The sequence below is a fragment of the Meriones unguiculatus genome, chromosome 18 (assembly GCF_030254825.1).
Source record: "Meriones unguiculatus strain TT.TT164.6M chromosome 18, Bangor_MerUng_6.1, whole genome shotgun sequence".
In the NCBI taxonomy this organism is placed as follows: domain Eukaryota; kingdom Metazoa; phylum Chordata; class Mammalia; order Rodentia; family Muridae; genus Meriones; species Meriones unguiculatus.
This window is the reverse complement of record NC_083365.1, coordinates 77,265,866-77,290,105: the sequence shown is the minus strand read 5'-3', so window position 1 is coordinate 77,290,105 and position 24,240 is coordinate 77,265,866. Positions and strand designations below refer to the sequence as shown.

At 38.7% G+C, this 24,240-nt stretch overlaps 1 protein-coding gene across 3 annotated transcripts in view; it reads right to left on the bottom strand.

The window, feature by feature from the left end:
• Positions 1-24,240, bottom strand: part of Fam72a (family with sequence similarity 72 member A) — a 57,330-nt gene that overhangs the window by 29,767 nt on the left and 3,323 nt on the right. The window contains exons 3-4 of one of the 3 annotated variants that reach the window (XM_021640115.2): positions 23,631-23,755; positions 18,457-18,657 (exon numbers count right to left, since the gene is read on the bottom strand). In XM_021640115.2, the coding sequence (XP_021495790.1) occupies positions 18,563-18,657; positions 23,631-23,755 (220 nt within the window). In that variant the 3' untranslated portion in view covers positions 18,457-18,562. Of the gene's footprint in view, positions 1-18,456; positions 18,658-23,630; positions 23,756-24,240 lie in introns of those variants that run through there. The other 2 variants (XM_060372066.1, XM_021640116.2) reach the window with 2 other exon arrangements.

The window sequence follows — 24,240 nt, the reverse complement described above, 5'->3', positions numbered from 1 at the left end:
TCATTTCTTGCGCCCTTGTCCCCTTTTTCATTCCCACTCCCCCATTCAGGATCTCCGTTGACAGACGGGTCAACCTAATATAATGGAAAAGGATACTAAAGCCTACCTTTTATAGTTGTCAGAACAAGAAATTGTATAAAATGACTTGAAATCTACAACATATAAACAGTCTGAGAAGTCAATGGTGGCCAGGAGGGGGTGTGGTGTCTGCCATGGATAACAATCTGGTTAGACCTATGAGATAGCTCAGTGGATAAAAGTGATTTCTACCAAGATAGATTACTTGATTTTTAAGCCCCCAAACCCACATGATGGAGAAAGAACTAACTCCCACAAGTTGTCCTTTGACCTCCAAAAGCATGCTATATACACAGGTAAACATACAAGCACAAACACATACTCATAAACAAATGTAACAAATTAACTATAAGTAACCAATAAGCATAGAAAATATATTCTCAGCTTAAGCACAGAAAGACAAATGAAGACACAATGACAGAAATGGAAACTAGATCCCTATCTCCCCAACTTGCAACCCTCTACAAAACCAACTCAAAATGAACCAAAGGCTGCAATGTAAAACCTAGACCTTTGGAAACACTTGAGTGAAACACATCAAGATATTGGCAAAGGCAACAATTTCCTGATTAGGAAGACTGCAGCAGTTCGGGAAATAAAGAAAAAACAAAAAAGGTTGGTGGGACCACATCAAATTAAAAGGCTTCTGCACAACAAAGGAAACAGCTGAGGAAGCAGAAGCCTACAGGAGTGGAAGGACAGCTTCATTAGTTATTCATGCAATGCAGGATCAGTATCCAGAGTACAAAAGAACTCGAAGCAAAATAACAAGTAGTTCAAAGAAGAAATAGGCAAATGATCTGAAAATTCCTCAAGAGAGGAAGAAATGTCACACAAACATATGGAAAAGGCTCCCACTGTCTTTAGCTATTGGGAAAACGCAAAACAATATTTCACAGAGATTTGCTGCCAATCCTGCAAACTTAGAACAGTTATCATCAAGAAAACCAAAAACAGCCAGGGATGGTGACTCATGCCTATAATCCCAGGACCTGAATGGTTGAGAGATGAAGGTTGCCAAGAGTTTGAGGTTAGCCTTGAATGCATAGTGAGATCTTGTCTCAAAAAACAAAAATGTTCTAGAAAGATGGCTCAGTGGCTAAGAGTACTTGGTGTTCTTACAGAGGACCTGGGTTTGGTTCCCAGCACCCACATGATGACTCACAACTGCCTGTACACCAGCTCCAGGGGATCCAATACTCTTTTCTGGCTTCCATGGGTACTGCATGCATGTGTTGTAACTACATGTACTCAGGCACACATACATACACATAAAATAAATCCCTTTAAAAATAAAAAGAAATCACGAAACCTACTACTTTGTGTACTAACTTCCAAAAATTAGTGAAAAACAAACAAACAAACAAACAGAGAAAGGGAAGGAAAAAAGATTAAAAAGTAAAAATGTAAAAAGTAAAATTAAAAAAATGATTAGAGAAAAAGTAATCCTTTTAGTAAGAATGAAAAATAGTGCAGTCCCTGTGGAAATCAATATGGAGGTTCTTCAAGAAGCTAAAAATGACATACATAATCTAGCTGTCCTGAGCATATACAAAACAGAAATGAAATCAACATAGGAAGAGATCCTTGAACACCCATATTTATTGTAGCGCTGCTCATAATAGATAGATATGGAATCAGCCTATGTGTCCAAGCACAGATGAATAGGTAAACACAGTGTAATGTTACTCAAAATAAATAGATGTGGCATGGAAGGATGTCCCAGTCATATTTTGTGGTGAATAATAAATAGAACAATATTGCAAAATGATACCCAGTTTTTCATATAAATATATCATTGTATACATGTATTGAAAGATATTATGATAGCCCATCAGAATACATAATTTTATGTGTGGGTAAAAAATTAGTTTAAATAAATATTATAAGGGGATATCTAAGGATTCACTACTTAAGAGACCACCTAATTATCTGGGCATTATTGCCCCACACAGTAAATTTCCTTCAAAGTCAATGACCCAAGTATTTCACATTAAATACCTTCACAGTCCCTCACAAAAAATAGTATGTAAGAAATACAAATGTTAAATTCTAGGCTGTGTGTGGTGGAGAATGTCTTTAATCCCAGCACTCAGGAGGCAGAGGCAGAGGCAGGTGGATCTCTGTAAGTTCAAAGCCAGCCTGGTCTACATAGTGAGACCCCATTTCAAAACTTTTCTTTCTCTAAAAGCCTGGAAGAATGAGAAAGAGGAGACATGAAGATGTTGACTCCATGGGCTCACTTAACACCTGGTGTCTTATTAAAGCAAAAGGGAGAGGTGTGGATGGGGAATCTTGCTACATTCTTCCTGTTAATACTTTTGCGGGAACACTCTTACAATGTAATTTCAAGGAATTAGACTTTTAAGTAGAAAGCACACATGAAAGAATAGAACTAAACTGTACAGTGATAACTGTATCACCAAGAATAAAAAATCTTCCTCAGCCGTGTTTAGGATCTGGCTATAGGACAGCAGGTGGCAGCAGAAACAAGCCTGGGGTTGTAGGAGCTGCTGAAGAAGCAGTTCTGAGTAATGCCTTCCATCTGAAAAATCTTAATACAAGAATAAAAATAGAACAATGAGTACCTGGTGCCATGAGCTCCAGCCACTGCAGATCATGATGTCATTCACTGTCTGCTATCTGCAGAACCTTGTCCTTCTGGGAGAAAGAAACGGACCCAGGGTCTGTGTGGTCCCTTCCTAGCTTTGCTCAGGTCACAGAATGAAGCTGGTTCACCAGGAAAGGAGCTCTGGGTAAGGTGAGGCTGGATAAAGAAAAGGTTCTTAGAAGGAGACTTTCCAAGCAATAAAAAGAAATGAAATGCAGATACACAGACTTCAAAAACACCATGCTAAGTCAAAGAAGGTAGTTACAGGAGATCGCAAAATGCATGGCACCATTAAAAGAAATGTTCAGAATAGGCAAATCTAGAGACAGAAAGGGGTTAGTTAGTAGTTGTCTAGGGCTGAGGAGGTGGTAACTATGGCAGAGCTTCTAATGAATACATAGTTTCATGAGAAGATGAAAAGATCCTAAAATTAGACTATGTTAATGGTTATAAAATTATATAAGTATGCTAAAAACTATTGATTTTTACATTTGAAATGGATGAAATTTATAGTGTGTTTATAGCATGAAGATAGATCACAGACCTGGCTTCAAATCTCACTTCTTCCTCTTAATTGCTATGGATCCTCAGTTTCTTTTCTATGCCTATATTTTAAAACCATGTCAGAATAATATAATGAAGGTTATGAAAATGGCAGTCCATACTGAAGATGGACTTTGTCTTTTTGTTTTCTTAGTATACATGTCCTTACAAGTAAGATGAATTTTTATCTCAAAGCCTGTGTCATGTTTTGCTTTTGATATAACTGTAAATGTCTTCACTGCTCTCCATTTCTCACCCCAAGTCTATTTTCAATCAAAATACTATTATACAACATTGGGAAGTCCCCAAGAACAGAACAGGAAGTTAATAGCATTGTTGTGTTGAGAAGAATATGAGCAGCAGGGAACCCATCCCTTCGACTACCAGAAGAACAAGACAGTCACTACAACATCCCTGTAGTACAAGCATGTACAACCATTGTGCAATGGGAACATGGTCCCCACCATTGCCAAAGTTTTCATATTGGAGAATTAGAGGTGTTGTTATAAAAACATTTTTTAGAAACTGGAATATTAGAAGAAAAAGTCAACACAATGTACAACATTGTTCCTTTAAATTCATGTGAATTTCTGTACAACACCTGTGAACCATTAAAAGATTCCAAAGTTGAACTAAGTTGAACTGAGATGGCTCAGCAGTTAAAAGGACCAGCTGCTTATCCGGAGGACATGGGTTTGATATCCAGTACCAACATGGTGGCTCAGAAACATCTGTAATTCCAGTTCTAGGAGATTTTCTTCTGGCTTCCAAGGGTACCAGGCAGGCAAGCGGTCCACCAGACATACAGGCCAAGTACCAAAAACATAAAACAATTTTTTGTTAAAGATCAAAATTTTTCAAGTAAAAGATATCTTACCATTTTAATCAATCACTAGCTGTATCCCCACTTTCTGTAAATTTCTTCTTAAAACATATTAGTATAATCATATGTACTCAATAACTCCAATCCTGTACTGTCCCCCTTTAACTTACCCAATTACTGATTCCTTCTCAGGAGTGTTCTGTCTTGCCAAATTCAAAGTGTATGACCATCAGTACCTTTTGTTTTAGCAGTTATCTGGATGATTCTTGATATTCTGCCCTTATGCACAGAGCCCTCTAGCCTATTTTTTTTTAAGATTTATTTATTATATATACAGTGTTCTGGCTGCATGTACACCTGAACACCAGAAGAGGGCACCAGATTTCATTTTAGATGTTTGTGAGCCACCATGTGGTTGCTGGGAATTGAACTCAGTCCTCTGGAGGAGCAACCAGTGCTCTTAACCTCTGAACCATCTCTCCAGCCCCCCCCCCCAGTCTATTAAAGTCAATAAAAACAAATTAAATCTCTGCTCACGTGGAGTTTACTTCATGGTGGAGGGAGTCTAACAACAATAACCAATGTATACCTATCACTGTGGCCTGAGTTTCGATGCCTCATCAAAACTGTAATGGTAATTGGAGCTGGAACCTTTGGAAGGTAATTAAATTTAGTGACATTATGAAGAAGGAATCTTCTTGATGAGATGTGCCCTTTTAAGATGAAGGAGAGATGGCTAAAGTTCTATGAACACCACACAAAGACAAGCAGGGGAACAGTTGTTTGCAAAATAGCAAGCACCCTACTAGGACCAACTGAACTTGCCAATCTCTGGAACTATGAGAAGTAAGTGTGCCATTTAAGTCATCCAGCCTAGGGTATTTTATTATATCAGCCTGCATATCATAACCTGATATAGGCTAGTATGTAAATGTACATTTAAATAGGATTCCTATAAAATCTGTATATGATAGTTTGGTTTGAATATGGTTTGCTCTCACCAAAACTCAGACTGAGACTTGGTGCCCATATAGTATTTTAGGAGGAGGCTCCTGAAAGAGATCATTGTGTTTCTCATGAAACTGGATCAGTTTTTGGAAGAGCAGGTATTACAACAACCATTCTTTTCTACTCTTGCATATATGCCTGTTTGCCACTCCCAGAGGCACTCCTGCCCTATGACACCATCTGCCATGCTGTAACATGGCAACAGGCCCTTCTCAAATGCAGGTGTTAGATCCTGAGCCTCTGTACCCAGAAAACAAACAAACAACAAAACCCTCTTTCCTTTATACATTACTTGGTCTTCAGTGTTCTGTTACAGCAACCAAGAGTGGACTAAGATGGCTGACTTCACTGATGGAAAGAGTCCTGGACAACACTGTGGTGCTTTGGGGAAGCCTCATGACTCTCTGCTCAGACTCTGGCATCTTTAAAATACTCATCTGTGAACAAGTCCCTGAATACTTGGTTCTGCCCATCTTATGGTTGGGGTAACTATTTGCCTAAGCATACATGCAAGTGTTCTAGAACTTAAGATGTTAGGTAGAACATCATAATTATCCTGATTTATTTTTCAAATCTAAGAGTATGCCCCTAAATTAGGATCTGGCTTCATAGTTAACAGTGTTTCCTTCCAGGAAAAGAATCAGAGTGTGTCAGGCAGAGCAGCTTCTCAGCAATTCTGCTTCCCTCTTCCTTGGCTTGTTGTTAGCTCTGAAGTGTAGATCTTTGGAGTCACTCCCTTCCAGGTGGCAGCCCAGAGAACGAAGCTGATGGCTTCCCAGAGGTTCTTTAGCTATGGCTGATATTTGACCCATACATTATGATTTCTGCTTATCTCACCTCTGAAAGTTTTTTGGTGAGTGTTTCAGATGAAAAAAGCTTTTTTCAAGCTCTTCTTATCTTGGGTTCTCCAAAACAATGACAGCATCCAGTGATGTGTCCACAGAAGCATATTATTTTCAGACTTTGTTCCCAGGGGACTCTCCTCTACTGACTATACAAAAGGAAATGATGTTCTTTTCTCAATGACTCCCTGGTTCAGAACTAAGGAATAACCTCAAGGAACTCAAGGTACAGCACACCATGGATCTGCGGAGCAGCTTGTGTTGGCAGACATTTTCCCCATCCCTTTGTATCTGCCCTCCACCATTGCAACCTCCCCCTCCTAAAATGAAATAAGATAGAATAAAAAAATAATAATCTTGTGGAAGCTGTAGTATGTCACAGTGTGTCTCACAGTATACCTTTGTGTCCACACATCTTTTCTTGCAATGTTCATTGCAATGAGTCACTGGTCTGTTTCAAGGCCTCTGGCTTCTGCTATACCATCAATACTGAATCTTCATGGGGACTTGGATATTGTTGTTATTGTTGGATACTGTGTTATGGAGATCCTGCAGCTTTGGATCTGTAGGATTGGCTCTTTCACGTGCTCCAGCAGATCTTAGAAGGTGTAGTTGTTGGGGTGGACCTTGGAGGTAAGTTGATCAGCCAGCCAGCTCTCTGGGACTCCCACCACCAGGGAGAGCTCTCCAGCATTGCTTTTGGCTAGCTCACCAATGCCACAACTGACAAGTGGCAGAGCCAGCTCTCCTGCTCTTATGCCTTCCGGCCAGCTCACCCCTGCCCATGCCAGCAGGGCCAGCTCTATTGTGCTGTCCAGGTGAGGTGCAAAGCCTACTCTCCTGAGTGTTGTAGCCAGTGAGGACCAAGGCCAACTCTCCTACTCTCATGACCCTGAGACCAGCTGCCATAGGGATGAAGGGTGGGGCATGGTGGAGCACACCTTTTATCCCAGCGCTCAGGAGGCAGAGGCTGGTGGATCTATGAGTTCAAGGACATCCTGATCTACACAGTGAATTCCAGTACAGTCAGGGGTACACAGGCAAACCCTGTCTTGAAAGAAAAACAAACAAACAAACAACATTCCCAAACAAAACAACAACAAAAAAAGGTTTCAGTAATTCCACTTCTGGGAATTTATCCCATTAATATTCCAAACATGTTTAAACACATAGTAGAAAAAGGTCTACTGCTATATTATTTATAAGGGCAATGGAAACAGGAGACTCAAGTATGCAAGGTCAGCTTCAGCTACATAGTGAGTTTGAATTTTGGTGTCTGGTCCTCAGGTTTCCATGACACCAACGCCAAGAGGATGCCCCACATGCCATTATTCCACCCTAGATGAAAATCAACCTCTTCTTCTTCTCCTTGAGACACAGTCTCACTATGTACTCCCAACTCACCTAGAACTCTCTATTTAGACCAGGCTAGTCTCAGACTCACAGAGATCTGCCTGCCTCTGAGTGTTAGAATTAAAACATGTACCACCACACTCAGTGATGACAAACTTTGTTACCTTCTTGGGAAATTTTCTTCTATCCTGTTCCTTCTGCTTTCAAATTCATGGAAAACATCCCCTACCCCCAGTGAGTTCAGATTTTATCCAAAGATGCATGATCATTCTGCAAGAATCACTTTAAGGTGAGAAACTACTAATGACTTACCTAACCTGCTTAAGTCAAAGAGGAAGGAAAGTTATGGGATGAAGACAAAGTAATTAATATTTGAATAAATTTTTTTATGCTACAGAGATCAAGCAATGAAAAAAGGAGTTATTTTGATTTGAGAACTCCTCTTTCATCAAATTTCACTCTGTAAGTGTTTGGACTCCTGTATTATGGGGTGTTGGTAGCAGATTTAGACTGAGACATGAGACAGTTAACATCTACAGTTTGAAAGCAGGAACCACCAGAGGTCGCTGGCAGGAGGGTAGTCTCTACACACTAACAGAATCAACCAAGTTACTGGCCCCTGTTCAGCTAACTAACCCCTAAGCATAGAAAATAACGAAAGACTACAACCCAAGGAAGGAAATGTTAGAATCTAAGGGCCTGGAATCAAAGAAAACATATTTAAATGGAAACCAGGCTGCTACCAGTACTCAGGAGTGGCTCGAGCGGACAGGGGGATGGAGGATCTCTTTGCTATAGGAGCTTGGTAAGAGATCTGCCCCTAAATTCTATCTGTGTCCAATGGAAAGCAGGAAGGAAATCTGTAATAAGAGCCACACCAGGGGGAAATAGTCCCAGATGGGTGTGCCCTTGTATACTGAATACTTGTGGCCTGCTCAGCAAATTTGTGTTTCTCTATTCCTTGGGCTACTGTCTATTTTAATGACTAGGAAACATTTGATCTCAAGCAGTTCAGAAACTCAGTTTCCTGCTTGCGATTGTCTAGGCCTAGAGGAAAGGAAGAGCTGTGCTGGTCAGTTTGCTTGTGGATGCTCTTGGTCAGCAGTTCCTGGTCTTTTGCCCCACCTAGTGGATTTCCAGGCTAGAAGTAGCACTAAAAAAAAAAAAAAAAAAAAAAGAGAGAGAGAGAGAGAGAGAAATATACCTTTTCTGGAAACTCTAAACTTCTGTCAGGTTCTTTATTGATAATACTCAATTCCATCTCTAGTATGTTCTTGTTTGCATTGATTAGATTTTCACTGAAGCTAAATGTGTACCTGTGAGTCAGCAAAATCTAATGTACTGTTTTTCTTACTATAGAAATAATATTATATAATTAGGAGTCACATGCCAGAACAGAAAAGCATATTTCATAATTATATTCTCTGATAGACAAACCCAATCAAAGCTCCATAGGGTCATTTAATTGAATAATGGCTTATATAATTTGTACTTCAGAGGCTACTTTGAACTTTGAATTGGTAAAATAGTCATAGGACTATTATTCAAGAAGTTTCACACTTAGTTATAAAAACAGATGAAAGAACATAGAGCTGCATGGCAAAGCTAAGAATTTCAGGCTCCGAGGATTCTGAACAGCTAACTCACAGACTCAAACGTGGAGATCAAAATTACTGTCAGTGTAGGATTGGGGGCATTAGTCTCTACAATGTAAGTTCAGCAGTCGACACCTACCTGCTAGTCTACTATGCCTCTGTCACTGGCATCACAGCTAGTCAATTCTTTATTCTCTGTTTTTATTTGATACTTAAGTTTTATTATGGATTGAATTTTGTTGTTTGGTTTTTGTTTTGAGGCAAGACCTCATGTCGCCAAGGTTAGCTTCAAATTCACTGTGTAGCTGAGGATAGATTTGAAGTCCTGATCCTTCTGCCTTTACCTGAATTTGCAGGTGTATATAACCATGCCTGGCTTCTGGGTTTAATTTTGTCCCCATTCATACACACATGTTAAAGTCTTAACTCTCAGTATTTCAGAACATGGCCTTGTTTGGAGATAAATGCCAATGTCCTTATTAAAAAAAAAAAAAAAAAAAAAAAAAAGGGAATTTGGAGACAGAAAAGCACAAAGGAAGAACACCATGTGAACATGCCCATCTACAAGCCAAGGAGAGAAGCCAGGAACAGACTCTTCAGGCAAAGTTCTCGGAAAGAACCAGCTTGCCAACACTCTGTTCTTGTCCTTCCAGCCTCTAGAATTGGGAGACAATACATTTCTGCTGTTTAAGTCCCCTCGCTTGTAGTGCTTTGTCACAGCAGCCCTTGCAAATGGATATCATTAATTCTGGCAGATGAATAAGACGTTCTTTGCAAAAAATTAAATGAATCTGTGGAATGCTAGAGTTGGAAAGCATCTTCAGAAAACATGTTGCTTAATCCGTCTGTTTTGAAATAATGTTCAAGGCCACACAGTGATTAGGGATTAGTCCCCTTTTAGCTCAGTCTACAGTCTATCAGTGTTCTATCACACTTTGCCAACTAAGTCAAAGAGTGGCAAAATATGCCAATGATGGTGATTACATCTAGGCTTTGGTGGCATCTTCTGGGGAAACAGTATATAAGTCTTTGACCCTATTAAATATTTGCAAATAGAAACATACGCTATGTAGAAGGATTAATTGTTATCTGGTTGCCATATAGAAGGTTAATATGCAGTAGGACAGCGAAACCAGGTAACTTGACCTCTGGCTGGGCCCACAGGCTCCAGCATACTATCATCATCAGGTGAAGATCCAGCTCTAGCAGGAAGACTGCCCCCATCCCACTGAGGATGATTCAGCAGAGCAACCTATTACCCATGAGTCAGAAGCTCAGGTGCATATGATCAGAGTGGGGGCAAAATGCTTCAGAGTCTGAGTAATGTTTCATAATGGCTGTGGATGCTTGTTAGACTAGTAAGCATGCTCTTGATTAAAGCACACAACAAAATAATTGCTAGAGATTCCAAACCAACCATCATCTGGGATCACAGAGTTCTAATATCAGACAAACTCAGTGTCAACTCTGCAGCAGAGTTCTTTAAAAAGTCTCAGGGACAATTGGCACTAAAGCCATGAACTACCCAAAGGAAAGACGCATTGGTATAATTCAATCATCAGTTACATTTGATTCACAGTCTCTGACTGGATAGGACTATAAATATCTACACATTTATATGTTTGAGATACAACTCTTCTATTACCAAGAATTCAGTTTTGTATGAATACTAGTATAGACAGTGATGGTTATTTTCCTTATATTGAGGACTAAGCAATATTAATTTGGACAGAGAGTAAATTCTACAGCAGGCTGTTAAGTGATTGCTCTTCATTAAATCTTCTTGCTCCTCACCAAAACACTGCCTTCTACCTGGAATATGGAAAGCACACCCACAGTTTATAACTAAGACAAAGAAGTGCTGACCACTATTTTACTTCATAAAGTGTTATCATTGGCATCTCTCTGGGTATTTGAGGAGAATATACTCTCTTTGAGAGTATGAACTACTGGTAAGTGTATATGCCCCTGCTTTTCCCAGCAAGTTCCATAAGGACAAAGGACTAAATATAGTTGTGGTAGACAGATGCTACAACAATCCATCCTGTACCACGTGACCTTTGGCAATATGACTTAACCACAATTCCCATAAAGAGATGGAGTCTATTTTTTTTTCCTCCCCTTGGATCAAGGCCATCCTTATGATTGACTTTGACCAACAGAATGAGGCAAAAGTGATGTTGTTTGACTTCCAGATTTAGCTCACATTTTTAACCTCTTAGAAGACATCCACTACATAAAAAACAAAACAAAGCCCTCAGGCTAGATTATTGAAATGCTGAGAAGGTGAATGTAGGAGAAAGGGCTTAGCATTTAGGGTATCCCAGCTTGTGAGTGGAATCTTACAGCGCCTACTAGCCCAGCACAGCTGATAGCTGAGGCCAAGTGAGATCAACAGAACCACTCCTAATTAAGTTGGAAGATGATTATTACACAGTAATTGAGAACTGAAAGATAGTGAATTTCAGGCTTGCAAATTCTAAAGGGGCAAGTACTAGGCATGGCTTCCAGAAACTTAAAAATATTTTTTTTTATCATTTATTTTAATTACATTGTGTGTGTTTGCTTACATAAATTTAGGTATACCTCGTGCATGCAGGAGCCCTTACAGGCAAGATTCCCTGGGACTAGAGTTGCCACTGTGAGCCTCTAATGTGGGTGCTGGGAACCAAACTTAGGTGCTTTGCAAGAGCAATAAGTTTTCCTAACCACTGAGCCATCCCTCCAGCCCCATTGACACCATCACTTTATTATTGCTGTTTGTGTGTATGAGTGTGTAGAGAGACACAGAGAGAGACAGAGATAGAATGAATAACAGAGATTCATATAGCTGAATGCCTGATCATCCTTCCTCCACCTACTAAGTTCTAGGACTATATATGTGAAGCAGCATGCATGGCTTTTTTGTTTTCCAACAGAGTCTCCTGGAGGCTGGGACTCCAATTTTCTATGTACCTGAGCCTGTCCTTAAATTCCTGATTCCCTTGTTTCCATCCATGTGCTGGCATTGTAGGTGTGTACTACCTTGCCTGACAAACCTACCATATCACCTTAGTCATGATCTGGGCATCTGGAAACAACTATGTTTCAAGCCATATCAAAAAGTCATTTTAGATCAGCAAAATGGGTAATCATTGTGTAGTCACCATCCTTCTCCCAACTGAAATTGGTTTTGAAATCAAGATTGTACAAATATATATGTGCAAATAGCTAGCAAAAACTAAATCATATCCAAACGGCTAGCTGCAAGGGAATCTCAGAAATGAAACAGCTTTTGAAAGTGTGTTACAGAAAGGTACTAAAGGTTTTCCCCCTTTTATGAGTTTATTTAAAAAAAAAAACTGTAATATTTAAAAATAATGTTCATATAAATATTCTTATTAAACATGGGCTAAATGGCTTAACTAATGCTTGATAAATAAAAGGTATGATTTAGAGATTATGGCCCCAAGTTAGGCCAGAGTATGACATCCTGTATGCCTAGAACCCTATGTTTCTGCTATTTCACTTTGTAAATATACCTTGCAAATGTTCAGGATGCTTTCAGATTCAAGATTACTTCAGCCTAATATTTCCTACTGCTTTTACTATTTTAGAATCATCTTTAAATAAACAAGCATGATCTGTTTGTTTGCAGTAAATTTTCATTAGAAGTGAATTTGTGAGGGTGGACAGAAGCTCCCAAAGGCCAAACTCTTAATCATTTCTGCCTCCTGTGGCTTTTGCCACCAGGTCTCTTTGCCGGCTTGTTCTTGAGGATACAGACAGCTTGATTTCTCTGGGTAATGTTGTACAAAGGAAATTAGCTCAGTATGTCTTCTACTGAGTTCCATCTGTAGCTGAATGTTCTAAGGTATTTGTGAATGTGGTTACAGAGCCATTTTGATAAGACAAGGCAATGTTCCAATGGCTGAAAATATTTCTCCTAAAAAAAAAAACATTAAAAAATTTCTCTGAACACCCTGGAAATCCATCCACGCACAAGCAATCTCCTGCAAAATTCAGGGTGCTTTTCAGGTGTCACAGCCATAATAACAGGTGCTTCCTCTGAGGAGAAAAAAAAATATGGCAAGGAGAGAGAGGCAGAAAGCAAACGGTTGGGATATTCTGGGTACAACTTCCCTCAAGTGAATCATTCCCATATGCCTGCTTTTGCTGTGGGCCCCTTGGCAGATGAAAGGGCTTGTGTGAACGGAGGTGGAGAGATACATTCTGGTGACAAACTTCAGTAGGGCCCATCCTTGCCAAATCCAACTGATTGTTAGCTATTTGTCAAGCCACTCTACCATAGATATAAAAATGCAAAGTCTGAATGTAAATATGATGCCTGCTTTTGCTTTTCTTGTAACATATGCATAATCTTGCATGGAAATCAAACAATACTCACCTGAGGTAAGATAATTTCTGAAATTGTGCATTTTAAATATAAAGATATAAGAAAACGGAGACTAGGGACATTTGCAAAAGGTGGTCATTTGGTTCACTTTTTGAGAAAGACACGAAGCTTACAGCATAGGCATTTATTCTATTGTGAACTTCTGTTATTTGGAAGATGAAAGTCTGAACTAGTGAAATTGACTCCATTTCGAGATAGACATACAGAGAAGCTGAGAGCTAGGAATTCTTTCCGTCCCCCATAATGTATAAGACCAGCTTTCTTATCAGTGTGGTAAAACAAGGCTCTCTTGCTAAAAAGTGAGATACCGTTGTTCTCATCTCAATTTACAACAAAATCACTGAGGGATAACAGGGAAACATATTCACAGGAAGACTGGTAATGGAAAACTTGATTTATCTGAGTGGAAGTTAATGATACTGAGCACATAAGGAAACACAGTTGTAAGCTGATTAACTAAGACTCCTCTACATCTCACAGTGCTGTTATTTAGTTGCTCTGCCAGCTTAGGAGAGGTATTTTTTCAAAACCTTTCTCTGCCTCAGTTTGTTTTTTTCATATTTTCTATGGCAAGGATAATGGGAACTACCTACTAGGGATTACACACCAAGAAATCACCTTGAGCGATGGCTGGCACACAGTAAACACTCAATAAGCATTCCCTGTTTTCTTTCTTACCTCCAGTATCATGGCTGCATTTCTAGCATCTCTTTTGTGCACAGGGAGGTCCACAAATATTTGTTGAATAGATTAATTCAGGTAACTGAATTTTGAAAGTCAGAGAAAATTCATCTTTGGACTTTGCTCAGTGGTAGAGTGCTTGCCTAGTATGTATGAGCCCCTGAATTTGATTCCCAGTGCAGGTGATGATGAGTAAAAAAAAAATCTAGAAAATTTGTCCTAGGTTCCATAAGTGGAGAGGAAAACAGAGTTGAATTTAGGGTCACTTTGAAAGGTAAGAGAGATCCCTAAAGAAAATAAGAAAACTCTAAATCGAGTTTAGAGTCTTTTGATTCTTTTTCACCCTCTGAGATAGGGTTTCTGGTGTGGCCTTGACTCTTCTGGACTTGCTTTGAAGACCAGGGTGTCCTCAAACTCAGAGATCTGCCTGCCTCTGCCTCCCAGACTGCTGGGATTACAGGCATGTGCATTGCGTCCGGCACCAAGTCTTCTAATTCTTTAGGTGTTATAATTAAGATTTTTTTTTCTAGCTTAGCTAGGCATAGTGTTGCACATATATGTAATCTCAGTACTTGATAAACTGAGGCAGGAGGATAGCTGCAAGTTAAGGCCATCCTATGCTAAACAGTGAAGCCTTAGGAGGTAGGGAGGAGCTATTCTTAATTTGTGAAGTGGAAATAAAATGATGACCCCAAAAGGATTCCAAGAATTAAAGTACATGTGACAGCTCTCAATAAAATATAAAAACATGATATTGTTAATTTTTATATCAGTGAGTTTGTACATCGAATAACAACAAAAAAAATCATTCTTTAGTGTTGGAAGAACCTTTAGCTAAATATTTAAGTACTAAATATATTCAACCCCAGAGGTACCACAGACATAGACTAATTTTTTCCAGCTGTGCAGTTTAGGGCAGATTTGGCATACACTCAATACCAGGAAAGAAAGAAAGAAACTATGGTTTAGTCTGCTTTTAAAGGAGAGAGGGATGGAGGGGAGAGAGAGAGAAAGAGAGAGAGGCTGAAAAGGAAAATATTTCCTTTTATGAGCATGAAAGTTAAAATATAGAGCCACCATCATTCAAGAACATTCAATCCATTTCCTCCCTACTTCTCCAATCCACTATTTGGATTCTCTCTGGTTAGCTGTTTTCTATATACTTGTTTCTATATTATGGTCACTGCCTTCTTATCAAAACAAAGTAAATATAGATTATTCTTAATCAGTTCCATGTGACTTGGAGGTCAAAAGATCAGTTCTTAATAGGATAACCTCCCTAAAGTACTAATTCTTAAGGACCTATTTTTTAAAACTGGGGGCTATTAAAAACATTATAGTTTTAAGATTGGTCCCCACCCAAGATGCCTCAACAGAGCCTGGGGTTGAGAAACTGGTTTGAGGGAAAAATAAAGTGGCAGAAAAACCCTCAGCAAATGAGCTGATGAGTCATTGTCCCTTCCTTGAACTTCAGGAATGGTGAGATGGAGAGGGAAAAAGGCAGTGCCCACCTCAGATAAGGGGCTCTCTGAAAGACAAGAGATTCAGGTAACTTCAAGAATTACATGGATTTAAGGGGTGAAAAAAATATCATTTAGACAGTCAAGTTAAGCCCTTCAAGGAAAGAACATTAGAACACTAAACTTGATTATATTTTAAAAGAACTATTGTCCTGAATCTGGTAATTTTATTCCCTTCTTAAAAAAAACTTCAATAACCACATTCCTTCTGGGTGAGGTCTAAACTAACAATGACAAACTGTGCTTTATCTTGAATTAATCATTAATATTTCCTTACAAGGTATGGGGCCACTTATAATTTCCTAAGTAAGCAAGACAGTTTCATCCTCTCATCCATTTCTTCATATGCTCTCTGCTCCAAATTCTCATCCCAGCTGGAAAGTTCCTGTGCATAAAGTTTGTCTTAAATATTATTTTTCTTTAAGAAATTCTCAACTCCCACTCTTTCCTATTACTCAGTATGATTGTGCTTTGTCTCTGGAGTCATAGCACTTTAAGCATGCCTTTGTTAACTCACTTGCTGCCTTGAATTAGATCCTCTCCAACCCCTGCATTCTCCCTCAAGTGTAAGCAAATTATTATGCAGTTCTTGCCACATGATAGAATAATACAAATTGTTTAGTGGATTATTAAAAGATGACCAATGCATAGATAGCTTTAAAACTATCAATTATGCCAAGACCAGAAAGCATATACTTAGTCTACATATATACATGATTCTGCTTTGGTCTTTCTGGACTATGTAATTTGTTTTTATTTTAAAAAGTGGTTTAGTGATAGAGCCCTTGTATAGCATGCCGAAAGCCTCAGGTTCAATCTCCAGTACTAAAGGGGATTTTATTTTAAAAGGAAGCTTCATAAATGTATTTTTCTCCTTTTAATATTTTTAATGATTTGTTTATTTTAATTTTATGTGCATTGGTGCTTTGTCTCTATGTATGTCTGTGTGAGGGTGTTGCATTCCCTGGAACTGAAGTTACAGACAGTTATGAGCTGCCATGTAGGTGCTGGGAGCTGAACCCAGGTCCTCTGGAAGAACAGCCAGAGGACCCAGTTAAGAGCCAGTGCTCTTAACCTCTGAGCTATCTTTCACCCATCCCATAAATGTATTTCTCTAGATAAAAATTTATGAATTCATTTGCTATCCAAAATGGGCTTTTCTATAAAAGAATCATTTAAAAGTAGCTGAGTCATCTGAAATACTGTCCATCTGTAATGGAGCACTTGAGTTTATTTCAGTTGGAGTGCCTCTAACTGGCACCGTCTCTTCACAGAGTACCCAGGTTAAACAGTGTTTGAAGACTTGATCTGAAGAATTCTATCAACCTGACAAATTCTATAGAAGATTAGCCCTGAGTTTTAACATTCTCAATTCTAGCATTAAACTGTTTCTTTAACTGAAGAACATATAATGTGCTATGAATTTTGTTTTTATTGTTTTAAAGCCTATCCAAGTATCTATTTTTTTTCTGTACAACATTTAAGAGGGCATGAGAGAAGGAGAGTTGGCTCTGCCCCTAGCTGGCCGTGGCATTGGGTGAACTAGCAGTGATAGTGCAGAAGAGCTGACAGGCTGACCAGCTCAGCTACTACCTAGGCACAGATCCAGTGCTTTGAGCTGGTCCATGACAACATCTGCCCCATTTTTGAACTGCTGGAGTGGGTGAAGGAGCCTGTCCTACAGATACAAAGCTGCAGGATCTTTATGAGACAGGACAACAACAGGATATCCAAGAGGAATCCTAGTGAGGATCCAGTATAGATACTGCAGCAGAAGCCTCAGGCCTCCAACCAGACCAATGATTCATTGCAGTGATTATCTGCAGGTAAAGAAGTGGGACACACTGTGACACGCTATAGCTTCAACAAGATTTCTTTTCTTTTGCGTGGGCGTTTTAAGGGTAAAGGGTGGATATAAAGGGATGGGAAGATGAGTGGGATTGTGGGACATAATGTGAAATTCACAAAGAATCAATGAAGAGATTAAAAAAAAAAGATTTAAGAGCAAGCCAGGCCTGAATATAAGTCTGTATCTGTAGTGCTAGCTCCTAGGGAAGCTGAGGCAGAGGATTATAAATTTAAGGCCAGCCTGATCTACATAGTGAGTTCCAGGCCAGCCAGAGCCACACAGTAAAACTGGATATCTAAAACAAAAACAAACAAGAAACAATGCAAAAAGAAATAATGTGTGGTGTCTTAAGTAATCACCCCTTTAGTTTTTTGTTTTCTTTTCTTGTAGGTTTTGGACCTAGACTACTTATCTAAAATTTGGTATTCACAGAACAATTCCCTAGGAAGTGGACTTATAAGATGAAGTTTTACTTTATCTGGCTCTCATGGTACAATAGCTTTAATGGCTTTGGGTGTCTCTCTTTTCACCTTGTTGAGGCGGGGTCTTTCTTGTTTCTACTACACTGTGCTGTATATCCCAGCCATGCTAGTATCTGAACTTCCAGGCAATTCTCCTGTCTCTAGCTCTCATTGGGACTGAACTCAGTTTATCAAGCAAAATGTGCAGCAAAGTGCTTTTACCTGCTGAGCCATCTTGTCTGCCTAAACATAAATACTTAACATTGCTAAGCATCATACAATGATATTTTTCTTGCAAACCCATGACTAACACCGTTTTCAATACTAAAGCAGTTCTTACCAATACAGCATATAATAACCAGTATGCATGGAAACCTGCCAGCCTGTTTTTTTTTTTTATATAATATATAATTCTTATTATATTCAGTTGAGCCTCATATTATGTGTGGCTGATATGAGGGAGTATTAATGTTCTTATTCAGGAATAAAGAATTATGCTATTGGGCATCAAGTTGTAGAAAATCTTTGTCCATTTAGAAGGTAGCTGAGTAACATGTGAAACTTTCAATTTGAAGTCAAGCAACCCTGAGCAGAGGGCTGGGGGAGAGGAAGCAGTAGAAATAGAAGAAAAGAACTGGCTTAAGTTAAACTGAAGTAATTAATTTGAAATCGAAAATAAAATAGTAAATGCTCCACTGGCATTTTAAAACACTGGTAAATCTTTACTAGCAATGTTAAAATTGACCAATTAAATATTTTAAATAGAAAAATTATAAAATACATCATATACATTCTAATTCATTCATCGGATATACTCTTCTGCTGAAATCTCTAGCATTTCTTCATCTGTACATTCTTCTGTCTCTGGCAAGTTGCCCCAAAGTAGAAAGTTTACACCTGAAAATAAAAGGCCATAAAACTCTTTAGTGCTTACTACTACAATTCAGAACATGACATATAAAACTTTATATGCCAAGCTTCTCATATAAACTATGGCAGCACTACTAGAGACAGCAGCAGAGAAAGATGTCTTATAAATACAAGTATCTAATATTATCCATCTACAACATAACACTTTTTACCTTTCCTTCCTTCCTTCCTTCCTTCCTTCCTTCCTTCCTTCCTTCCTTCCTTCCTTCCTTCCTTTCTCTCCTTATTCATGTATTTTATGTATATAAATGTTCTGTCTCCATGCACACCAGAAGAAGGAATCAGATCCCAAAATGGGTGGTTATGAGTCATTATGTGGTTGCTGGGAATTGAACTTGAGACCTCTGGAAGAGCAGTCTAGTGCTCTTAACTGCTGAGCCATTTCTCTAGCCCCCAAAGTGAACATTAAGAAAATAAAAACAAAAACAAAAACAAAAACCTTTTAAGGAAGAGTTGGAATGTTAGGCAATTAGAACTCAAAAGGAACTCTGGAGTCCCTATCTGCACCAACGCTGCCTCCAGCTACACAATGCCATTCATACTCTATAGTGATAATTTTAAAATATATTTCAATGATTTTAGAATAGAGATTGCATAAGATTCTTTTAGGTTGAGTACCTTTTTGTACCTAAATAAGTCATTTCTTCAATATATGGAGCAGTAGCTAATTTAATTTTCTGATAAAGACAAGATGGGCCTTCTGGATTAGGCTATAATCCCAGCTAAAGGGGTAATTGCAAGTTCTAGGCCAGCTTTGAACAACTTCCTGAGATACTGTCCTAAAAAGTAAGAGGCTTTAGGGAGAGCTGATTGGTGGCACCTTTGCCTAGAAGTATGAAGCCCAAAGTTCAATCCCCAGTACATTGGTGTTAAAACAGTTGCTTATAAAGTGGTGGTTTCCTAAAGCAGGCAGGCTCCAGACTACAGGCTTCAAGGTAGAGCTGTAAACTTTTGGACTAGGTTACAAGAGTCACTATAACAAAAAATAATCTAAGTAGCACTGACAGAGAATAATCAGATTTTATATCAGAGTCTAGCACAGATGTATAGTACTGGGCCAAACATACTGAGGATAGTGAGATGACTAAAAGTACCAAATTAGGAGAGAATAAAAACTATCACGAGACAATTTCAAATTGTCTAGCTGGTGAAGTGAGCAAAAGGAAGACCCACCAGTTCTGGGTATCTGCGCTACACTGAAATAGAGGCCATACGGTGGCATGGAATGAGCCAGGGCTTCTGCCCTATTGATATTTTTGTTCTCCCACCCAGATACAGATTTCTTTATTCTCCACGTGTACCATATTGGACACACATGACCACTGATCATTTGCAAGGGATAAGTTAAAATCATAGTATCTCACTGGACTGATGCAATATTTTATCTGCATACTATTGGCATTTTTACTACAAGTGTACATAACTGTGGACAATAAATATTACTGCTTTGTGTTATCTAATTTTTTTTTAAGATAGCATCATATAGCCTAGGCTAGGCTCTAACTCATTCCGTAGCTGAGGATGACCTTGGACTCTTGATTTCTGACCTCTACCTTACAAAAGTTAAGATTACAAGCATGTGCCACCATACATGCCTAAAATTTTTATAGAATGCTATTGTATCGTACATGTTTTTCTAATTTATCTCATTCATCTTATTTCTGAATTTTATCTGTTTGACATGTAGTGTAGATTTAGCTCATTTACTTTTTTTATTCTGTATAGTATTGCACTGGAAATCTTTTATTTTTAATTTAATTTAGCTGGTGTGGTAGGGCATATGTGTACATGCTATGGTGCCATGTGGAGCACTGGAGGACAGCTTTGGGTGTCTCTCTTTTCACCTTGTTGAGGTGGGGTCTTTCTTGTTTCTACTACACTGTGCTGTATATCCCAGCCATGCTAGTATCTGAACTTCCAGGCAATTCTCCTGTCTCTAGCTCTCATTGGGACTGAACTCAGTTTATCAAGCAAAATGTGCAGCAAAGTGCTTTTACCTGCTGAGCCATCTTGTCTGCTTAAATCTTTTAAAATATGTTGAAGATTTAGCCTGTCATTGCTGGGTCCAATTTGCTTCAGCATCAAAAGAGATGTGTACATGGTTGAAGCAGTGGGAATATACAGGTATATTTTGTTTAACAGAGATACTGCAATCTAATGAGGCAAGAAGTTTGCCCTTATTTGAAGTGACAGAATATATAGATATCTACCGTGTTCTTTTCCTTAATGGTTTTGTGTCTGAACTGCTTAGTATAAAAAAACATTTCCTAACACCCATCCCCAGAATAAATGGTGATCGGCTTCTGGTAATATGTCCTGACGGGCTGACCAGATTGTAAAGAATTGTTAGGCCAAAATATTAAGTAAAAATTAGAATCCATAAAGGTAAATGGAGAGCCTAATACCTTTGGAGATAGCCTAGGGAATCTGAGATGATTTCCCAATCATATTTGGGAAAGCTCTGGGAAATTAGATTTATATGTGTAGGCTAACCTAAGATACATACTTTTTAGAGAACTTTCATGCTGAACATTCTAGAATTTTATATAACTTGTATATACATTCCTTTAGTGCTACTTATTCAGATAATTTCAAGGACAGTTCCAAAGCCATTAAAAATCTCCTGACAAGCATCCAGGAAATCTTACTTTAAATCACAATATTAGAGTTACAAAGGAGAAGTTTGATATTCTTGGAGCTTGTATTCAGGAACCACGAAGCAACTTAGCACAATCGGTTCAAAGGAGAATAAATAAATGTGGAGATTGGATCTGACAGAAGAACCACCTTCCTCTTTTTTAAGAAGGAAGGAAATCCTGTGATACATCTGTTTCTCATGGATTAGAGTCAGTACAAGTGAAAGAATGCTGGTCTTTTATGTTTGAAAAATTGACCAATATTCTAAAGTAAATAAAAACTGAAAAATCTCCACCCTATTTTGAATCCCGTGAAGCAGGAAAAACTGTATCAAAGCACAAACTTTCTTGAATGTGTCCCCTCGGCAAACCAAATATAAAGTGGAAAAAACTAAATTAGGAGCCTATCTTTTACTTGTAGGAGTTAGAGGAGTCCTTGCTTGAAAATAGCCACCTTAACATATATGTATAATTTTAAATTAAAAGGCTGCAGTGATGCATTGAAAAGCCACTGTTGAATCCCAGGGAATAAAAAAAAAAAAAAAAAAAAACCAGTCTTAAAAACACAAGCATAATTGGAGGGTCTAAAATCCTTGATAACCTGGCCTGCAATTCATGATTTCTTAGTCTATCAAAGCAAATTACACAAACACACACACAGGGCCACAGAGCCACATACACACTTTTAAAGGAGTATGCCAGGATAGAGATGTAGTTCAGTTAGTAAGATGCTACTTGTCTGGCATATACAAAGCCCTGGGTTTAAATGCCAGGACCTCATAAAACCAAGCTTGGGTCAAGCCATCCTTCGCTGCATAGTGAGTGTGAGGCCAGCCTGCAATACATAAAACCCTGCCTAAAAAGAAGAAGTGATAATAGGGTGAGCAAGATGGCTCAGTGGGTAAAGCCACCCGTTGCTAAGCCTGATAACCCAAGTTTGATGAATGCAACCTACACAGAACAAGGAGAGATCTGACTCTCACAGGTTATCCTCTGATCTCCAATGCATGACATTGTGTATGTACATGAATAAACACACCACACATACACACACACCCTAACTCTAAATAAAATGTAGTAAAGATGTTAAAAAATAATCTATAATATACTTTCTTTTTCCTTCTCCTTTCTATATGTGTGTGCACACACATATGTGTGCAGACGTCACAGGAGGATATCGGGTGTTCTCCTGTATTACTCTTACTTATGCCTTTGAGACAGTATCTCTCACTGACCTTGAAGTTTGCTTTTTTGGCTAGATTGCTGTCAAGGAGATTCTGTTCCTGTCTTCCAAGTGAAGGGGGATATAGGTACACTCAGTCATGCTTGGCTTTTACATGATGCTGGGGTTTCAAGCTCAAGTCTTCACCCTTGTGCAGCTCTCTTACCCACTGAGCCATCTCTCTAGGCCCTAGCCTATTTTCTTATTGAAATAATTTGTATAACACACTGGCCTTGAATATTTCCCTTGACTAGAATTTTATTGTAAATTATTAATATACATGTTAATACATATGTGCATATATAGCTTAAGATTTATTAATTTTTGTTTTATGTATATGTGTGCTTGCCTGCTTGTCTAAATGTACACCACAAGCATGCAGGCTTGTGGAAGGCCTGTGGAAGTAAGAAGAGATTATAGGATCCTTGGGAACTAGAATTATAGATAGTTATGAGCTGCCTAATCTGGATGCTGAAAACCAAACCCTGGTCCTCTGTAAGGGTAAGGCTCTTAAGTACTGAGCCATTCCTTCAGCCCTTGAAATATATTTATCTCAAAGACTTGCTAAATAGAGGATACTCAGTTTTCTTCCTATTCCTTACTGCCTTGGCCCTTTTCCTCTTTTCTTTACACATGTGTGCATGCATACACATCCTCAACTATCCATATACTGACTTCAAAAGGTATCTGTAACATAATATGTGTTAAGGTACTAGTTCACAGAAATACAATGTTTAAAAAGACAGTATGTGGTGGCACATACCTATAATCACTTTAGAGGCTGAGATAGGAAGACTGAAAGTTAGAAGATAGCCTGGGCTACTTAGGGTGACTATCTCAATAAAACCAAAACCAGAGGATAACAATAAAGCCTAAGAATTTTTGATTAAGTTGAACCCTTCCCTCAATTCAATGATAAGTGGTAACATTTTTGGCTAGTAGTTTTCATAACTGAATGTGTGGGGGAAAGGGGAATATTTCACACTTGCTGATCCAATCTACCTGTGAAGGTTTCAGGGGATTCTCCTCAGAGACAGACTGAGGAATGTGACAAGGAAACGTGTAAAACAGTTGTTTCTTACCAGTGGAGTCTAGTCTGTTAATACCATAAACGGACTGGCTGTGAAACATCCAGAAGTGTCCATTGTTGCAGGAAAGAAGGCAGGAACTACATGGAACAATCACATGATAGCCTACAATGTTCCCACTTAAAAAAAAAGGAATTGTTAGTAGTTAGCACCTGTAGGGGGTAATACCTGGACCACAAAAACATTTGCCTGCTAATGTAAACAAACCCTGTAAGCTTCACCCCTTTCCTCTAAATGGCCTGTTTCTGGCTATGAGAAGGGACCTTACCCCACAGTACTCACAGCCTATGGAGTCTGCAAGTGAAACAGTGCTAACATCTTTGTGTATTTCTTTGCTCCAGTTATTCATACTTTCTTTGAAGGCTAGTTTCAGGATGTGATTTGTTCTAGAAAGTACTCAAAACTCTATGTGTGCTATACCGAGAAAACATATTAAATAAACTCAGGTCTATAAGTAAAGGATTTTGCTAGTCTCAGGACTACTACAAGGTGAATTTTTTTTTTATGTTGAAGCATTTAAAAATTGTTTCAACAAAGCAGAGAAGTAGGTGAGGGCATGGGCCTTGTAAACTAAACATAGGATGGCAACTCTCATTTAGTTGCA